The 19,769-nt window shown below is 55.6% G+C and overlaps 2 protein-coding genes across 10 annotated transcripts in view; one reads left to right on the forward strand and one right to left on the reverse strand.

The window, feature by feature from the left end:
* The window catches only part of TBC1D14 (TBC1 domain family member 14), a 111,888-nt gene extending 99,833 nt beyond the window's left edge, over positions 1-12,055 (forward strand). For all 9 annotated transcript variants that reach the window (XM_045474638.1, XM_045474639.1, XM_045474637.1 and 6 more), the window contains 2 exons: positions 5,447-5,705; positions 9,431-12,055. In XM_045474638.1, coding sequence (XP_045330594.1) covers positions 5,447-5,705; positions 9,431-9,496 — 325 coding nt within the window. In that variant the 3' untranslated portion in view covers positions 9,497-12,055. The remainder of the gene's footprint in view (positions 1-5,446; positions 5,706-9,430) is intronic.
* A 4,898-nt stretch (positions 12,056-16,953) lies between these two features.
* Positions 16,954-19,729, reverse strand: CCDC96 (coiled-coil domain containing 96). The gene has a single exon (XM_045474646.1). It carries the CDS (start codon positions 19,523-19,525, stop codon positions 17,795-17,797), a length of 1,731 nt encoding a protein of 576 aa, XP_045330602.1. The 5' UTR covers positions 19,526-19,729; the 3' UTR covers positions 16,954-17,794.
* Positions 19,730-19,769: the final 40 nt, after the last annotated feature.

Consider the following 19,769-nt stretch of genomic DNA (forward strand, 5'->3'; position numbering starts at 1 on the left):
GAAAGTGGGGGTGAGGATTGTACGTCCTTGTGGAGTTGCAGCGAGGATCAATCGGATAAGCCGTGTAGACCGTAGGAAGCAGCACTCAGAACAGAAGTCCGCACTCCCCGCCAGCTCTTGCGCCGGGCCCTTGGGGCTGGACCAGGGTCAGGTTGGTTTCTGAGAGTGAGCCTTGGCCTCCGTGAAGGCTTTGGAAGCAGTAGAACCCCTTCTCCCCCTTCGGAACCCCCTTGCTTTCCTGCAGGCTCAGATGAACAGAACAGACATTGCAGGGAAGGATGTTTTCTGGAAGTTGGGAGGCCTCGGAAGCTGGCCTGTTCCTTCCACACGTCATGGGGGAGACGGATGCACAGAAGCTGTGTTTGGTGTCCTTTATAAGCCTGCAGCCACTTGTTTAGTTCAGCAACACAGAAGTAACGTTAATTTGCGTTCGTTCAATTTATACCTGAAGTTAATCATTTTTTTGTAAGTTTATTTATTTTGAGAGAGAGAGAGAGAGAGAGAGAGAGAGAGAGAGAGAGAGAGAGAGAATCCCAAGCAGGCTCCATGCTGTCAGGGCAGAGCCTGACTTGGGGCTCCATCTCATGAACTGTGAGACCCCGACAGCCAAAATCCAGAGTCGGACACTTAACCGACTGAGCCACCCAGACGCCCCTGAAGTTACCATTTTTGGCATAAAGTGCCATCCTACTCGGTGGTCCAGAGGAGAAGAAGCCTTGAATGCTCTTTTGCTACCACGGGGAGAACCTGCAGCCGTCCTGGGCAGGCCTCGGGGCCCTGTCCCTCGTGCCTTCCCGGGTCGGCGCAGGATTGGAGCAGGAGGAAGCCGAGCGCACTGGGCACAGTGAGAGCCCACGAAAGGCTGGAGACGGGAAGGGCGGGAGGGCCCTGTGCAAACAGCAGCCCCCTTGTTCCCGCTGCTCCGACCCCGACCCTGACCCCGCTGTGGGGCCAGGGCAGAGCCCTGGTGGAGCGGGAGCTTAGCGCGTGCGCTCCTGAGTTGTGTGAGCGGTGCCTGCTTAAACCCCCTCTGCTGAGAGGCAATCAGGGGAGGATTGTTTCCGTGTCTTACTCACAGTAGGTGTTTGAAGCTAAGTATGGTTTCAGATGCAGGCAAGCGTCTGCGAGTGTGGGGTCAGAAGTGGTCTTCGGTGGAGCAGGCGGTTGACACTGGCACGAGGCCCCTCTCCGTGGGAGCCGTGCTCCTGCAGGAGGGGTGGGAAGAGGGTGAGCGGACAGACGTGTCTGCCCTGGAGCCCGAGGGGACAGAGCCACGTGACCCTGGGCTTGAGGGGCGAGGGGCTGAGCCCTGGTTGCTGAAAGCCTCAGAATCCACCAGGCTCAGGGGAGGCGTAGGGCAGACCAGGGGGCCGTCTCGGGGCTGAGTGTGATGAAGGAGTGCGTGGCTTTCTGCCCGGACCGTGCCGTCCCCGAGACTCTGCGGGCCGAGGTTGGTGACTATTGGGAAAGATACGGGGCTCAGCGCCAGCACCGGGCAAGAAACCAGGCCAAGCCCACGGTCCCGGAAACGGCCTTCTAAGAGTGAGAGGGGATTTACAAAATGTTGTCTTTAAAAGGCGCATTTTATTTAAGGTGTGACGTTCGGGGCCCTGACGATTCTGTGTCTGCACATAAAATGGTGAATGATGTGCAGTGTGGCTCAGCTCACTTTCCTACACGGGAACGTGTCGGGGATCAGTTCAACGTTTGTCATTCTTCCCTGTCTGATGCTGGGACGCTGCCTCTGTTTGGTACCATCTCTGCACCGACTGTCCCCAGCCCAGAGCCCTCCTGAACTCCAGGTCCTAAATAAAGGATGAAATCATTTGGCCCCTTGGACGTCTGACACTCAGACCGCGTGTCCTGACACTCACCTCTTGACGTTGTTGACGCAGCCAGAGACCCCACGTCTCCTTAAGCGACAGCTTCAGGTTGCACGGCTGAAACCCAGCGTCCTTGACTCCTCTGTTGCATTTATCCACCGCGGAGACCAGAGTTCCTCCGCTTTGGCCGCCTCCACTGCGGCCTGCCTCCTCTGACCTCGCCTGGGTGGTTTCAGCGGCTGCCCAGGGAAGCCCGTGTCCGCGACGGGCACGTCTCAGCACAGTAGACAGGGGCCCCGTCTGGTCAGACCCTCCGCCGGTTTTGCCTTGCACGTAGAATAAAACCCAAAGACCTCGTAGCCGCCGGTAAGGCCCGCCTGTGCCGGGCCCGGGTCCGCACGGGCTTCTCCGTGGAATTCTCTCCTTTGCTCTTTTTGCCTTCGGCCCAGCGGCCTCCTTGTTCCTCCTTGACTGTGCCAGGTTCACTCCTTCCTCACAGCTGGAGACACCTTCCTTTGGCTGGACACCGTCCAGACCCCCTCCCTTGGCTTGTGGCCTCTTTTTCAGGGCTTTATGGACACGCCGCTTCCTCGTCCATCCTGTTGAGAAGTGTGTGTGTGCATTCACACGTGTGTGCGCATGCAGGCCGGCAGTCCGTGTCTCCTACCCCTGCTTGTGTTTGTTCAGCGTCTGACACGCTGGGTACTTTATCCCCTTTGCTCCAGAGGGCGGGGAACTTTGTCCCTTTGTCTGATGCCATGTAGCCTCGTCACCAAAACGCAGAGATTAGCGCTTAGCAGTAGGCTCAGAGGTACTTACCTTCACGGACGGACCGATCTGCCCAGCATCAGAAGGGCTCGGGTGTGGGCAGTTTCCGCGTGCAGCAGCGGAAGAGCCCGGTACGGATAGACGCGAGGCCTCAGCAGGGGTGCGTGGCGGGTACTGGCCGTGGCGTTCCTGATCATTCAGGTGTTTACTTTTGCGAAGCTCAGGACGGCTAAAGTAGTTGGTGGAGATGCGCACGTGAATCTGAACCCAGGGAGGTCACGTCAGACGCATTTTTTTCGTTGTTACTCTGCTCTTTGCCTGTTGCTTTGTCTGTCTTCCGATAATTTTTTATTAAGACGCTGCTTTTAAGATGTCAAGGGTTTGCTTTCCAGGAATGAACTGGCAGGTAAGAGTATCTTGGAGGAGGTCAGTTCTGCACTTTTTTTTATAGCGCTAATAGCGTACGTTTTGTAGGTAGAACTGAGAATGTTCTCTAGATTCAGACTAGAAACAAAAAAATCTCTTGGATCTCATGAATAAATAAACTTTAAAAAAAAAGTGGGGCGCCTGGCTGGCTCCGTCGATGGAACGTGTGGTCTTGATCTCTGTAGATTAATCTCTATGGAGATTACTAACAATAAATAAATAAACGTAAAAAAGTCTCTTGGATCTTACTTTAACTGTGTTTTCTTGACCGAATGATAAAATGGTTTCCCGTTTTTGAGATGTTAACAATTCAGGCTTAAGTCTTGTTGTGACTTTAAAAAACAAAGTGTCCTGGGGCACCCAGCTGGCTCAGTCCGTGGATGATGTCAGGGTGGTGGGCTTTCAGTCCCACATTGGGCATAGAGATTACTTAAGAATGAAATCTTTAAAAATAAATAACCAGATGGATACGTAAACAGCCAGGTTTCAACAGTGGAGAGCCCGGTACCGTGGAGAGCAAGCAGTCCGGTCGTTTAGGGCGTGGGCTTTGGAGTCCGGTTCGCAGCCTGGCTCTGTCACTTACCGGTGGCAGGACCTGGGACTCAGTTCCCTGTGGTCAAATGAGCTAAAAGAACCCATCTCCCAGGGTGGTTCTGGCTGTTGAGTGGGGGTGCTTGTGATGTGCCCGCTGTAGTGCCCGGCACATAGTAGGGCCTCAGTTTAAACTTAGCTCTTGTGGTTTGTATGAGGTAGGGCCTTCCTGTGACACTTGTCTGCCTGTTCCATCGTCTGGGCCGAATGAAATCTAAATTGTTACGCCTTCCTTAAAACTCTTGTTAGAGTTTGGTAGCCTTGGATATTTTGGGGTCTTAATTAGCATGCTCTTTTGCATGCACGCCCCGGACTGCCTGGAGTGTTCCTCTGGGCTCCGGGCGAAAGGCAGTTTCTGGGGCTGAGCACGCTGCCACGTGAGAGTTTGGAGTTCACTGCAGACAGGAGAGCCCGTGCGCGGGAGCCTCGTGAGCGCGTTTGCCAGGATGGCACAAACTTCCCGGTGGCGTGTATCATAGGAAGCGGAGTCCTGCTGTTGGAGGCTGGACGTTACTCTCTGACCAGGGCAGCGCCGTAGTCTGAGTCCAACACTGGAGCCCAGGTGCTTTCACGGGCCCTGTGTGTGTAGAGCTGGCACGGGCACTAAGGGAAAACTGAAACCGTGGACGGGCGATTCTCCGGGAGGGACAGGGGACGTGCCCCAGCAACCGAGAAGCCCCGCTTCTTTGTCACATTTTTTAAATTGTTGAGAGAGAGCGAGAGCAAGAGTGAGCGAGGGGCAGGGAGAAAGGGGGAGGGAGAGAGAGAATTCGGAGCCTGGAGCGGGGCTCGAACTCATGAACCCTGAGTTCATGACCTGAGCCGAAGTCGGGCACTTAACTGAGCCACCCGGGCGCCCCGAGAATCCCCACTTCTGATGAACACCGCTGCTGGGGAGGAGGTGGCGAGAGCCGCTAACGTCCGGGACACTAGAGCAGATTGGCGGAGTGCCGACTCACTCCCCTACTCGGCGGAGACGGCCGGGTGCTGTGCCACATCCTCGCCTGGAGGGAATCGGCCAGGGTCCCTGCTCTTGAGCGTCTCTGTGGGGAGCAGCAGGGCAAACACGAGTTATAAGCCCCAGGGTCAGAGGGAGCATCTGGCTGGTCCTGGGGGTCAGCAGACGTCCTGGGGACGGCACCCGGGCTGCGTCTCCCGGCTGAGGGAGGAGGGTGGGTTCACAGACGATCCGTTTGGCCTGCGTCTCTTTGGATTCGCCTCGCTTTGTGACACGGGCACTTTCCGGGTTAGAAGTGCTTAAACCCGAGGATGCAGTTGGTCACCCGAGATGGTATTTGTTGGGTAGTTTGGATGGTAATTGTCACTGTATTTTAAGATGGTGCCTGTGTGCTTCGCTTTTTCACCTGATGGTTTCCGTTAAGTACAAGATCGGTTTCTCGTGGAAGAGTTTGCTTTGTTCCTTCACAGACTCCCAGGGGGAGAGAGTACACAGCAGTCTTGAGAAGTAACGTGCACATGCCTCCACTGGTTACAGGGTTCTGTTGACTGTTTCGATTTGCCTGGGACTCTAAGCTCTTAACCTTGGGTCCAGCGCCTACCACAGAGTAAGCACATCGTCGATTCTCGATAAATACTTGCTGAATGGATGCAATCAGAGTCAGCAATATGGAGAAGGTACAGAGAACCTGCATGAAAGCCGATAGTGCTGCTTTAATAAAACCGGCCTTCAGAATGAACGTGGGCCTCGACCCCCGCACCTTGTGTCTAAGTATGAACATCACCGACTCAGGGAGTGTTCTTAACGAATTAGGCCTGAATTCCGAACTCACTCTTTGTGCCATCCGAAACCTGAAAAACTCAAAACTTTTTTTTTCCAGGATCTTTACCTTATATAGTAAGTCTTTGCCCCTCGACCTGGCCTGTCGCATATGGGATGTGTTCTGTCGCGACGGGGAGGAGTTTCTGTTCCGCACGGCCCTGGGCATCCTGAAGCTGTTTGAGGACATCCTGACCAAGATGGACTTCATTCACATCGCCCAGTTCCTTACGAGGCTCCCAGAGGACCTGCCCGCGGAGGAAGTTTTCGCCTCCATAGCTACAATTCAGATGCAAAGTCGAAACAAGAAGTGGGCTCAGGTAAACGGGTCCTTTGTTCTCTTTTCCCTGCAGAGCAGTTTGGCTCAGTAGCATGACTGAGGAAGTTCATTGCTGCCTTTTGAGAAACCAGCCCTCTCTGAAGAAAGTCCTCCTTGGACCGGAGATGAGGAGCCTGGGTCTGAGGCTGGGCTCTGCCACGGGGGGTCATCGGATGGACAGGTGGAGGGGCGGGTAACAGAAGCCTCTCAGCCATTCTGCAGTGGCGCCGGGGGGACCCCGTGCTGTCCACAGGTTAGAAGGCATTTTGTAAAACCAGGCGCCGCCACCACCACCCCCACTGCTGTGCTTGGCGCCGGGCGGAAGGGATTGTCCCCCATCGCTGATAAACGGACGAGACCCACAAAGGCGAAATGCTTGCCCTCAGCGGTCAGCGGAGGGCGGGAGGGCTGAAGGGTGGCTCCCCTGGGCTGTGTCCTCTGGCCCTCTGGTGGCTGAGTTGGGGGAGTGGCTGAGCGGCCCTGTGGGAGCGAGTCCAACCTGGGCCTCCTTCTAGATCCCTCTCACCTCCTCTGGACGTCCCGTCTAGGGTTGTCCCCTGGGGGATTAGCCGGTGTTGTCTGGTTCCAAGTCTTTATTGGGCAAAAAAGGAAAAAACAAGCCTTGCTTCTTACAGGCTTATTTGAGCAGCAGGTCACACTGGGAAGTTATCTGTGGATGTTTCTACTCCCCTGTGTATGCCAAACAGCACATCCCTCGTTTACCCTTTGTGTCAGTGGGAGATTTCAACGATTTTTTTAACGTTTATTTGTTTTTTGAGAGACAGAGAGCATGAGCAGGGGAGGGGCAGAGAGAGAGAGAGGGAGTCACAGAATCCGAAGCAGGCTCCAGGCCCTGAACTGTCAGCACAGAGCCCGACCCGGGGCTTGAACCCATGAGCTATGAGATCATGACCTGAACTGAAGTCAGACGCTTAACTGACTGAGCCCCGCGCCCCCCCCCCCCCCAGGTGCCACCTTTACTTTTTTTGAGCAATTTTTTTAATGTTTGTTTATTTCTTGAGAGACAGGGTGTTAGTGGGAGATTTTAAATCCACGTTAAAAGAGAATAAAATAGATCACAGACCCTACATCTTTGTCAGCCAGTCAGTTTTCAGGTTTCTAAGAGTCTCAAGTATCCGTGGCTTTATAGTTAGTTTGAATCAAGATCCAAATAGTTGGGTCCAGCTACCACTTTGCCGGTAGCCGAAAGATCTTCTTAGTCTTTTGTTTTTATTTTAATATACAGGTTACCCCACCTTTTATCCCTCCTTCTGTATTTATTGAAGAAATGAGGCCATTGGTTCCACAGCGTTTCCCAGGGTCTGGATCTTGCTGGCTGTACCCTTGCAGGGGTGTTGACCGTGGTCTTCAGTACGGGCTATTTCCTGTAAAGTGACTGTTAGATCCACCGGCTTGATCGTGTTCGGGTGTTTATGTTTGGTCGTAATACTGTGGAGGTGATCAGGCTCCGGCAGCCTATTTATTTTTATAACAGTTTTATTGAGATGTAATTAACGTACCATAAAATTCACCCTTTTGAAAGCGTACAATGGAGTACATTGATTAACCAGAGGGAAGTTCCCCTGTCACCTGAGTCTGCTGTCCTGGCCCTTGAGCTGGCCCCTTCTGTCCTTGCTGCCCTGTGCTGTGCTGTTCGGTCTGGCTGGCAGACTCCCTTCCCGTCTGGCTCTTTTGGGGAGAAGCACGGCTGTTGTGACGGGACCTTGGGCAATACCATGAGGTGCTCCCCTGGTCTTAACTGGCGGCGGGGAGAGGCCCTGTTTTGTGCTGAGGGTGATGGGCTTTGCATTTCCGAAATGCTGCATACGTTCTGCCTTGCTGCATACGTGGGTGAGCCTTGAAAACCGTGTGTCGTGTGTGAGAAAGCCAGACGCTGAAGGCCACGTGCCCTATGATTCCGCTCGGAGGCAAGTCCAGGGCAGGTGAGTGGTTCCCCAGGCAGTGGGCGAGATCGGGCAGGGTAGCGGGGACCGGGAGTTCGCAGGGTCCTTCTTGAGGCGGTGAAGACGCTCTAAAGCGGACCGCGGTAGTGTCGCACACGTGGATGGACACGCTACACGCCACTGAGCGAGCGGTACGCTCTCACCGGACAGATGACGCGGTAAGGAAGTACGCCTCAGTAACACTGGGACAGAATACGCTCGGCTCGTGCGTGAATAGGACTGGCGGTCCGCTTAGCAGGGATCCGGTGACAGGCAGAGAAAGAGCCTTCCTCTGGTTAAGAAATAAGCGGACAGTGCGAAATGAAGACACGGGGCCACAGGTTCAGAATGGTTGAGAGTTTGAAGGTGGGCATTGCCTGGGCCGTGTGCCCTGCGCGGGAGGGTGTGCTGTGGTCTTCCTGATGCACCTGCTCACGGTGGTTCCCTGAAGTCGCGGCAGTGACCCGAGGCCTTTCCTGGCAGCCTTCGTGCAGCTCGTGGGACTGTGCCTACTGTGTACACGTGCAGTCATGGGTCTGCCGACCTTCCTTTGCTTGTCACTGGTACCCAGCCCACACATCCCCATGTGTCCCCGCCACCGACAGGCACGCGCACACACACACACACACACACACACACGCACACATGCACACACGCAGGGAAGGAGTAAACCCAGGTCTTCTGTGTCACCTCTTGTGTTTTAGGACAAGGTAAAAATGTTTGGTTAAAGCTAGGTCAGAGGCTCGTGAATAGCAGGACGTTTTCTAGTAATGGGATCGTGATAGTCGTTGGCCTGATGCTGGGGGTGCAGGTGGGCGTCGAGTTTGTACCGTTCTAAGTCCCACAGGAGTTGTGGTCTGCATACATTCTCCCAAATGCTGTGCTTCGGGTTAAGACCCTGGCGAGCTTTCCAAAACCAGTAGACGTCCGCGTCTGCTTGGCAGTCCCATGGAGGCAGAGCTGGACAGGGGGACCTTTATCTACCGTTAGTCTTTCCGTGCGATTGATTTGAAACCTACAGAAGATGTTTCTGCTCTACCCCATGTAATTTGTGATTCAGTTGAAGTCACACAGGGCCTGGCCTCAGGAGATGAGCGCTTGGTTCTGGAATCAGGCAGATCCAGGTTGGAACGTGTGTGCTGCTTGAACAGCCGATCTCGTGAGCGCCCGTCGTTCAGGTGCCTGACTGCGGGGCTGCTTGTGTGCTAACAGCCGCTGTGCGCGAGCTGCGCCGACTTAGGGAGCCCGTGCTGTTGCCACTGCTGTGTTAAGCCGTCGCAGTGGAATGTAGTGTCTTTAAAAACAAAGGTGTTAACCAACAGCCGAGAGAGCGCAGAGTTGGGAGCCAAGTCACTTTGGGGAAGCTCGGGAGGGCCCGAGAAGAGCCCGGGTCTGTTAGGACGGTTTGCTGCTGAAGCGGAGAGGCAGGCAGGGAGCGGCCGCGCTAACGGTCCAGGGGCGCTCGTTGGCGTGCTGGAGCGGGTGGCCTGGCTTGGGGGTGGTGAGCCCAGGGGCTGGAGCCGGATGTGGGAGGAGAACCCCGTAGCCCCGTGTGGACATCGGTACCGTGGCTGCTGGGACATGGTTGTAGGACGTTAGCTGGAGGCGGCCCGGTTGGACTCTCACGTCTGGAAGAGGGCCCTGGCTGCGGGTGTCGAAGGCGGAACAGGGCAGCGGCGGACGTGGGGAGGCAGAGGCCCCTGCTAGGAGGCCGTGCGTCCCGTCACCACACCTGTGTCCAGTGTCCTTGCAGATCACCCACGGGTGTCCCCTGTGCTTGCAGGTACTGACTGCACTGCAGAAGGACAGCCGGGACGTGGAGAAAGGCAGCCCGTCGCTCAGACACTGAGGGGACAGGCGGACCCGCGCTCGGCACCGAGCAGACCTCCAGGTGGCACCTTGCGTGGCTTCGGACGCACGCACGCATGCGCTGACCACGGACGAGAACGGGCTGTTTTCACGTTTGATCCTAACACTGGAGTTGGCCTTAAACAAAACAAACAACTTTCAAAGAACTACACCAAGGCTTAGCCTTAAGAAGCTCGGTGGAAAGATGAGCCAGTGTTGACCAGGGCCAACACTGCATACTCTGCATGATTTAAACCTAAGGCAGTGGCTAATCCCCCCCTCCCCCCTTATTTCAGCGAAAGTTAATTAAATTGTCATGCTTTTATGTCAACTAATGAAAAGTACATTACAGTCTTCCTTAGCCAAGGTGTATGAGAAATCCTCCCGGGGAGGCCTTGGAGAGGTTATTGGCTCATTTACGTATGTGAGTAGGGAAGGGGTTGTCGATTCCGTTCCCGGGACGACCTGTCCAGAGCTGGAGGTGATGTTTTCACAGCCCACCTACCCAAGCTTGCGGGAAAGGAGAATGGGCTGTCCCAGGGCGGTCACGCACGAGTGCCCGAGGGCTCCCTGGGATTCGACCTGACCTCTGGGTTGGCGTTTCTCCATCGTGGCCTTGACAGAATCCCAGCACGAGTCCCATGCACGCTGAGGTTCCGGGGCACCCGTGCTCTCCGAGATTGCTGCGCCCTCCAGCTCCTGAGCAGAAGAGCTGCTCACACGGACGGCCCGAGACCTGGCGGAAAGAGCACGGGAGCACCCCCACACCTCCCATCTGCGGAGGCCAGGCGGCTTGGGGGGGAGGGCGGGGAGCCTGCTCCCTTGCTGTCACGGGCTGCTGCTCTTTCTGTTGTCACCTGAACGGCAGGACGGGTCCTGGTACCACATATTCCCTCCTCGCGTACTCTGCTTCAAGGTAGAACGAGGTGAGGGCCGATGAGCAGGCCGCACGCTTCCAGTGGTACGGACGACGGGCCACTCGGGGCTCTCGGTGTTTGTCCTGTGCGCCTCTCCCCACGTTAGCTGGTTTCCCCCAAGTTCATCAGCCGGCAGCTTTCTTGTTCTGACTTTCCCTTGACTGACTTTTACGAATTTTGTTGTAAGAGCTTTGTTTATCCAAACTCAAAGACACGAGCGGTTTCACACGGAGTAGCCCAAAGGACGGGCAGCTGTGTGGAAGCCGGCTCCCGTGTGCCAGCCGGGCTGTGCGAGTGCCCGTGGACGGAGCGAGGGCACCGTCGGTTGCGCCCGGCCCTCCGCCGCCCCCTCAGCTGCACGTCCGCCCTCGGCCCCGAGAGCAGGCATGCGGCAAGGAGACCGGCAGGGGGCCGGGGCCCGACCGTGACCTCGCCCTTACGGGTTTTCCGTGCCCGCCACGTCCGCTGCCGACACGCGCAGGTGCGACGGCCAGTTGCGGAGCCGGGGCCCCGTTCGTGCCCTTCACCCCAGCCCTCTTGCGTGTGTCCTGTTTTCTCGAACTGCCTTCGCCCCGTGTCTGCTTAACCGAGTTCTCCCAGGAGGTTGTAGATCATCTTGGATACACTTTCTGCCTCAGCCTTCAAGTGCTGACTCTCCCGACCTCTGGGGGCGGGGAGGGGGGCGTCCCGTCTTCACCGAGGTCTCGCGCTTCCAGACGCAGCCGTCCCCGGACACCGCGATGCTGAATGTAACCCACACTGACTGAGCCGGCCCCTCGCCCGGCCCGGCCGTTCCTCCCACACGTGCTGACTTGCGTTCCGTGATGTGGGCGTTCTGTCCGGAAAGATGTATATATTTTCTTACTGTACATAAAGATGTTCCTAAATCGGGACAGGAAGCGACGCCACAGGGGCAGTTGTGCCACTGCCGCGGAACGCGTTTGTGGGACGTCACGTGCATTCAGGACCCAGCCCTTAACCCTTTTTTGTCCCAACAGTTGGACGTGAAATCTCTTTCGATTTACGTCACTACTTATGCATTAAGTTTTTAAACGGGATCCCATGCCGATCGGGAATCCTTAGCGAATCTTTAGCTCGGAAGAGGTTTTCGTGACCTGTTCAGGGACCACGTGAGGTCTTGCGGTTTGATGTGTCCCCCTCACAGGCCGGGGGTCCTGAGTCCCCACGCAGGGTCCCGTGGCCCCTGTCCGCAGAGGGCTGCGCAGGGCACCCAGCCGGGCATCTCTATTGGACGCTACCGTTGAGGAAAACTGGAAACAAGTAGGAATGCCACGCCCCTTTGGAAGTCTGCACTTTCCCCTTCCTGTGCCCGCGATTTCCAGGACTTCAGGCTCGGGACCTTGGCGCGTCTGGCACTTTAGGGTCAAAAGCTGCATCCCCACCGGTCCCTGAAAGCTCACCTAGAAACATTGTTCACTTTAAATGGTACTTTTTAACTGCTCGGTTTTTGACTATTTTAAATAGTTTGCTGATAGAAAAATTCCTGATAATACTTGCTACATATCATGTTTTAATTGCCTGTACAGTTAACCTTTAATTTTATTTAGTAAAGCCTATCAAATTAGGACTTTTTGGATTGTAAATATGTGGTTTTATTAAATAAAAGTCATGTAAAATTGTTACTTGTGTTCACTGTCGCTTGGTTTAAAATTGAAGTTCCCACCTTAAAGTATGGCAGCACCTGACTTCGAGCGTCGTGCTGGTTGAAAATCCACCGAGGCCCAGTTCAGTGAAGGAGTTAATTTGGTCAAGGGATTTGGGAGTTTCGTGTGCCCCCACCCCAAGCTGAAGGGGAGCCTCAGACTTGCCCACCCCCGTGGCCTGGTGCCGCGTGCCGCCAGGCTCGCTGCTCACACCTCTGCGCCCGACCCAGCCCCTGGTGCACACTCACCCTGCAGCCTGCTCGGAGTGCTGGTGTCGCGGTCCGGCACCACCGCCACCCTCCGAGTGACCGTGGGCTCCTCCCGGGCTGCTGTGCACCTCCGTCCCTGTCCGTGGCTGAGAACGTAAGTGTCCGAGAGGTCACGTGTGTGCTCACGTTCGTCGGTGGGGCGCTGGGCTGTTGGAACCAAGGGCTGGAGGCCCGGGGAGGAGCCTGTCGAGTCCTGGCCAGAAAGTATGCGGCCCTTGGGGCTCCTGCCTTCTTTGTCCCCAGGCGGACTTTGCCGCCCCTCCGGTGTCCGCGCCCTGGGGACCTCCGCACCCTCCGCCCCAGGACTGGCCTCCCCGCTGACCTTCCCCAGGGACCGCGCAGCTCACTGTCACGGCGTTCGCTGCCATCTTTGGCCCCCAGCACAAGGCTCCCATCTGTCCTCACTAGGGGGTCCCGTCGCTGCTCTGGGCCACAGTTCTCTTTTCTCCACTTGGCACAGGCTCTGAGGGACCGTGGCCGCGAGGGTGGCCACGGTGGACGGCAGTCGTGTCCTGGGGCTCACTGCACCGCCTCACCCACCCCAGGCCCCATTTCTCTCCACAGCAGCCCTGTCAGCATCCCCTTTCCGCAGGTGCGATGCCGAGAGCTGGTCTGCTTGGACGGGCCTGGGGTTCAGACTCCGGCCCTGTGGCTCCTGAGCCCTTGCCGGCCCCCTCCCCAGGGCACAGGCCTTCCTCCTCTGGCCCTGACCTCAACTCCCAAGTGCGGGGTGCGGGGCGAGGCCTGGATTCACTCACCCGAATGCCTCCTGGGTGTGAGGCCCAGCCTGCCGGGAAGGAGGCAGCCATGCCAGCCAGCTCCGGGAGGACCTTGGGGACGTAGGAGCCTTGGGGATGGAGGTTGTGGACACTGGGGGCGGACAGTTCAAACACCGAACGTGCACCTGCCGCGAAGGCCCAGAGAGGGAATGAGATACTCCAGCAACACGGGGAGGGGACCCCGCTGGACCTTGAGGGGAGCCGCTGGCCAGCAGAGGGAGGCCTTAGAGCCAAGGCGAGTCCTCAGATGGGGCCGTGGGAGACGCCACAGCACCCAGCCGCCCACCCAGCGGCTCGCCGTGACCGCAAGTCCCCGGGTATTTCTGCGAGGCCTGGAGCGCTGGGTGGCTCAAGGCAGCTCGGGCTCCTCCGTGAGCACGACCGCGCCTGCAGCCGGCTGGCGCCAGGAGAGGGGGTGCTCCGCCGGGCACGGCCACGCCAGCAGAAGTATTTAAACTGTGTCAGCCTCATTTCTCTTTTAAAAAGGGTACCAGCTTCCATCCCCTGGCTCGTGGGGATTAAAAAAGATGCTGAATTACTTGTGTCATCAAAAGAAACGCGTCACCATAGAGAGCTAGATTCGTGCTCTTGACACACAGACTTTCAGTGTCTGAACTCTTGGTGAACTTACGAATCGTAAAAATCAGTGTCTTCCCTCTAATTATCGAATGCATGTTAAATACAATTTGGAAATGCCCCAAAGCACACAAAAAATAAAAATCATAATTTCACCACCTAGGAAAGACACTTTTTTCATACGCTTGACTTTTTCTTACGTTTACCCCATCGTACCAGGGAGCACGCTGAGGTTTAGAAACGTCGAGTGTTTGTCCCAGGTCACGGAAGAGACCAGAATCCAGCTCAGCCTGATGCCAAAGGCCTCATTTGCGGGTGCTACACGGTCTTCCTCCTCGATGCATCTCTGTGCTCATCGTGGCATCTTTTGGGTGAAATATTAGAAGCCTGCATCAGGGAGAAAGCTGGGGCGGGTGGAAATGTATTCATTCAAACCTGTGCCTGTTCAGACTGTGGTTACGACAGGAGCATGCCTGGCAAGCAGGAGGTGTGGGCCCGAGCGGTGCCCAGCCTGTGTGGCCCCTGCTCCCGCCGGCCGCTCAGAGGCGGGTCCCCCCAACCCGGAGTCCTTCCCGACCATATTGCTTGTACAATTTGTCCTCACGAAGACTGTCTTCCAAGTTGAAAACGGAAGTTCCAAAGTGGGGTGCATTAATTTTGAGTGACTTTATCATATCAGACAGGCATCCCCGACCAGGGGCAAAAATCTAAATGATGGCTCAGACCAACTTACAAAGAAAGAAAGCGTTTGTCCACTTAGGTAATTTTATAATCTGAAATGGGTAAGTCTCCAAAAATGACTTTCACCTACTAATTCCTTTTCAGATGCTTTGGGCTCCTTGTAGGTACTGCCTGATTCCCTCCTGACCCTGGGGCCACAAACAGACAAAAGTGGCCTGGGACACTTCCGACTCAGACCCATTTATTTTTCTTAATATTTGAGAGACAGAGAGTAGGGGAGGGTCAGAGAGCAGGAGAGAGAATCCCAAGGGGCTCGAACTCACAAACAGTGAGATCATGAACTGAGCCGAAATCACGAGTTGGACACTTAACCAGCTGAGTCAGCCAGGGGCCCCTTGACTCGGACCAATTTAAAAAGAAGTTTCACGTAACATCTCAGATTTTTCTGTGCCTGCATTTTGCAGGCCCGAATTTTTGACAAGGTGACAAAATCTCTAGCCTTTGATTTTAGAGATTTCTAGTCCAGCCCCGCCCCCCCCACCCCCACCCCCCGAATCTTCTAGAGGAAGGGAGGCTCTTCGGAAGTGGTCCCTGCCAGAATGGACTCGGTCTCTGGAGTGGTGTCCTTCCAAGACCCTGTCATTCTCATTGCTCCTGCTTCTGGAGACATCCTCTTTCTACCTGTGATCATTTTAAATTTTTTTTTTTTTCAACGTTTATTTATTTTTGGGACAGAGAGAGACAGAGCATGAACGGGGGAGGGGCAGAGAGAGAGGGAGACACAGAATCGGAAACAGGCTCCAGGCTCCGAGCCATCAGCCCAGAGCCTGACGCGGGGCTCGAACTCACGGACCGCGAGATAGTGACCTGGCTGAAGTCGGACGCTCAACCGACTGCGCCACCCGGGCGCCCCATACCTGTGATCATTTTAGAACCCGATAGAGCACTTAGCAGTTCCTGGCATACAACAGGCATTCAAGTAACTTATTTTCAGAAGAGGAGAACGGCATGATGTTGATGTTTTAACCCGGCAAATTATGGAGCAGTGATTATGTGTTAGGCTTTGTATTGACTACTGGGGAGGACGACCGTCCACTTGCCCTGAGGGCCTCTGTCTCACTGGGGTCCAGAGAACTAAGCAGACGGTCATAAAGCAGTGGGTCAGAGGCTGGGATGGGGCTAAACACAGGCGGCCGTGGGGCACAGAGGGCACATCAGGAAGACGGGGGTGTGTGGCATTCCCTCCTCTGAGGCAGTCGAAAGAAACCACGTGTGAATGCGTGGCTATTTCACGATTAAGAGCTCTCCTGTAATCTAATTAGAAGGACCCTCGCTAGGAAGTAATCAACACCTTATGGGTCTTCTAATTAATTGTAACATCTCCGGCATGAGATAATGTAATTGGAGAGAACGCCGGTAACTTTGCAGCTTAAAGCAATGCCAACTTCCTCAGTCTCTCTCTCTCTGCTCACGAGAGCCTGGTTCAGGGCTGGTTCAGGAGTGCTTGGTTTAGCCTGGCTAACTGCCAGTGGGTCAGAGTCAGCTGAAAATACCCATTTCCCCCCTCGCGAACCCAAGGGATACGCACTCTTGCAACGAAAGCTGCTTGCTTGGGGAAGGCAGGTGCCTGTTGCCAGTTGCACTTTGAAGCCTTCCCAACCACAGAAGAACCCAGGGGCCTGTGCTGCTTTTAGCCTGAGGCACGCGGAAGATGAAGTTCCATTTGCTGGTGAGTTACGCCTTCTCCTTGGCCTTGAGGAACCGGGTAGAGGGGAGAAAACGACTGTAGGGGAGAAGGAGGGTGGAAGCAGGAAGTGAATGCTTTTTACTCCCCCAGGCTTGGTAAGTCTGATCCTGTAAAGGAGTGTATTTAAGCTGTAGAAGTTAGAAAAGGAATTTTCACCAACCTTCATTGACTTGAAAGGGAACGCAAGATCGCATCACCCAAAGGTAAAATAATTGTGAAGTACCCACGACCCACCGAGTCATCTGCCTAGAGCAGGCCTTCTACCACTGTGTCAAGGTGTTCAGCACCAAACAGGTCACTCCTCCTAGGACCTACTTAAGTTTGCGGGTGGGAGAACACTTCTGATCTCACATCTGCACGGCTCAAAATTCAATTTACAATTAGGCAGAGAGGCGCCTGGGTGACTCAGTCGGTTGAGCGTCCGACTTCGGCTCAGGTCATGATCTCACGGTTCGTGGGTTCGAGCTCCACATCGGGCTCTGTGCTGACAGCTGGGAGCCTGGAGCCTGCTTCGGGTTCTGTGTCTCCTTCTCTCTCTGTTCCTCCCCCCGCATGCACTCTGTCTCTCTCTCAAAAATTAAAGATTAAAAAATTATAAAATTAAGGAGAAATAAAGCCAAACCCCTAGCTCCAGAAGCATCGGAGGAAACTGCAAATGTTAATCACTGATTCTGGATTAAAGAGGCAGACCTATCAGGCATTTCTTACATTAACACAAGGAATAATAGACATTTCAAGAGTGGAAACAGAGTGAAATCATGTGCAAAGTGAGGGCCCAAGATCCACAACTATCTTGCTGGGAACAAAAGGCTCCATGGACAGTTGGTAGTCACTATTCCCTATATTGTGCACCTGGCCAAACGCAATACAACCATCATTTTGTCTTCACTGGAAAATAAAAGTGCATGTTTTTGTATAGACAAATGTGTTTCTTTAGAGGATCCAAGAAAACATTTCATTAGAATTGAAGACCGTCATTGAGCCAGAAACAAACGTGAACGGTCAAGCAGACTGAGCCCCCTCTCATGGCAAAAGGAAAGACAAAACCACAGCTCCTTTTCCTCTGTATCATTTCTCCTGTTTCCTGCGTCTTGTTTCTTACCCAGTCTTGTTACCCAGTCGCTAGTGCTGCCTACACACACCACAGTTTTAGATTCATCTAAAGAAATCAGGGAGCTTTGAATTGAGAATGTACTACATATTTTAAATGTTCAGGACTACATATTTTAAAAATTCGAAGGGGATTTAATAATTGGCATGCACAGGAAATTTCTTGGTCCCCTGCCTATTTGTCAGACCCTCCCACACGCGGAGGAGGAACCATTTTCCTCGGGATTGGGGCATTGAAATTATGGAATTTCTTAGGTAAGGAAAGGCTTTTTAAAAAGACAGCTTCTTGTGAGACGTTCGGGGCATGGAGCCATCCCTGGTGTTTGTTTCTCTGGGCCCGTTTTAGTTAACGCCATGTAAAACCGACTGTTAACCCAATTTTGCTCTCAGGACGGACTTGGAAGCTGAAAAATGATGAGGTCGATACAAAATACAGCTCCATTCCCAATATTGTAGGCCTTTTAAGGATGGCCACGAGTGGAGAATCGGATTTCACGAGGGAGAAGAGTCGCCGAGATGGAAGGCGCTCTGCCGGCCCTTCCCACCATCGTGTGTGTTAAGATGGGAGAAAGGCTTTGGCTTCCCGCATCTTCTGCTTCACGCCTCTGCAGGACATAAGGAGCCTGGCGTGATGGCGCCTCAGGGATTCCAGACGCTGCCTGAGCAGTTTTGCCTTGTCCACTTTCTCTTCCAGGTCGCAAAGGAGTGGCTCCTTGCCCAGAAGCCCACACTTCTGGTTCAACTTGATGTTGTCAATCCTCAGGCCGTCCCGGGCTTTCTTAGTCTTGGTCAAGATGTCCCTCCTCAGGGCCACCTGAGCCTCAATCTCCAAAAGCTGTGACTTCTTGCATGCATTTTGTAAATCCACAAAGTGTAGCTTTTCCTTCACGTGGGTTACGATTTGCACGTTGTGGGTCACCTTGTTGCGCAGTTTTAAAAGTTCCTCATTTCGCTCCTCGACTTTTTCATTGAAGGTCTGGTTCTCAATCTTGAGCTGTTCGAAATCGATGAGGAGCAGACCCTCCGTCAGGTCCTCCTGGGCCCTCATCCGGGTCTCGAAATGCACCAAGCTCTGTTTCAGCTGCACGTTCTCTAGCCTCACGGCGCTCATCTCCTTCTCCTTCTTATCCTCCAGCGCCTGGATCTGCTCCACCTGCCGCAGGGCGGCCCGGCGACCGCCCCTCATCCAGGAGCCGCCCATGGCCTGCACCATCACCTGCTTCTTGAGCGCCTGGAAGGCTCGCCATTCCTTCTCCACCCTGGCGAGCTCCTCCGTGCCCTCCCGCTTCAGCTGCTCCAGCTCCTGGTGATACCAGTCCAGGTCGTCTGCCCGCTGCTTCCTCAGCTCCTCCAGCATGGCCAGATAGCGCAGGTACGCTTGCTCTTTCCCCGGGGCCTCGGGCTCCGTGCCCTTGTCGGGCACCTGGGCTGCATCCGGGCCCTTCTTCTTGCGCAGCGCCTCGGAGATCTTGTGCTGCAGGTAAATGTTGTAGCGCTGGTATTGGCCGCGCTCCGCCACCAGCGACTGGTACTGTTGCAGGAGCTCAGCGCGCAGCTGCTGCTCCTGCAGCCTCTGCACCTCTTCGGTCCATTCACCGTCCTCATCGTCGAGGCCCTCCTCCTCATCTTTCAGCTTTACCTGGCTTCTCCACGGGCTTCTTAGCAGGCCCAGCTCCTCCATTTCCTCGCTCTCCGCCCCTTCCCTCTCCTCCCCCTCGGCCTCCCCAGCTGACACAGCCTCTTCCCGGCCTGCGGTGGACAGAGGCAGAGAGACCTGAGACGGGGCTTCCTTCCTCCTGCGCTGGACCGCCGCTGCCGCCACCTTCTCTCTTTCCCCCTCCTCCTCCTCCTCCTCCTCCTCCTCGTCCACCTCCCTGTCCCCCTCCTCCTCCGTCTCTGCCTCCGCCTGCTCCTCCGGTTCCGCGAGCCCGTCTTCAGGCCCCGGCTGGGCTGTCTCCTCAGGCCCGGCCTCAGCCGGCTCCGGGGGCTCGGGTTCCGGCTCGGGCTCGAGCTCGGCCGGCCGCTCCGGCTCTCCGGGCTCCGCCTCGCCCCCAGCCTCGGTGGCCGCCGGCCCTTGCCGGGGCTCGGCGGGCTCATCCTCGGCGGCGCCTCCTGCCGAAGCCTCTACGGTCCCCTGCTCCGGTTGCGACTCCGGCTCCGGCTCCGGCGGTTCGGCCGGGGACTGGGGGCCTGAGATGGCCTTGACCCCGGACAGCTTCGAGGACAGGCTCGCCACATCTCCGTCTTCCGCCTCGGGGTCCCCAGGGTGCTCGGAGAGGCCGTCCATCCTTCTCCAGCTCCGCGGGCACTACCGATCCCGGACGCCGGCTGTTGGGTTTCCAGGGGCAACCAGGGGCGCGCGCGGTGGGCCCGGCGATTGGCCAAGAGTAAGGCAGATGCCCGGCCCCCCTCTCCCCGCCTCCGGAGACAGCGAGCCAATGGGAGGCCGCGGACGGACGACGGGCGGCCTTGATTGGAAGGGGGTGCAGGCTCGCGCCGCGCGGCCTTCCCGCCCATTTCCCGGCGCCGGG

Source organism: Leopardus geoffroyi, chromosome B1, assembly GCF_018350155.1.
Source record: "Leopardus geoffroyi isolate Oge1 chromosome B1, O.geoffroyi_Oge1_pat1.0, whole genome shotgun sequence".
Taxonomy (NCBI): domain Eukaryota; kingdom Metazoa; phylum Chordata; class Mammalia; order Carnivora; family Felidae; genus Leopardus; species Leopardus geoffroyi.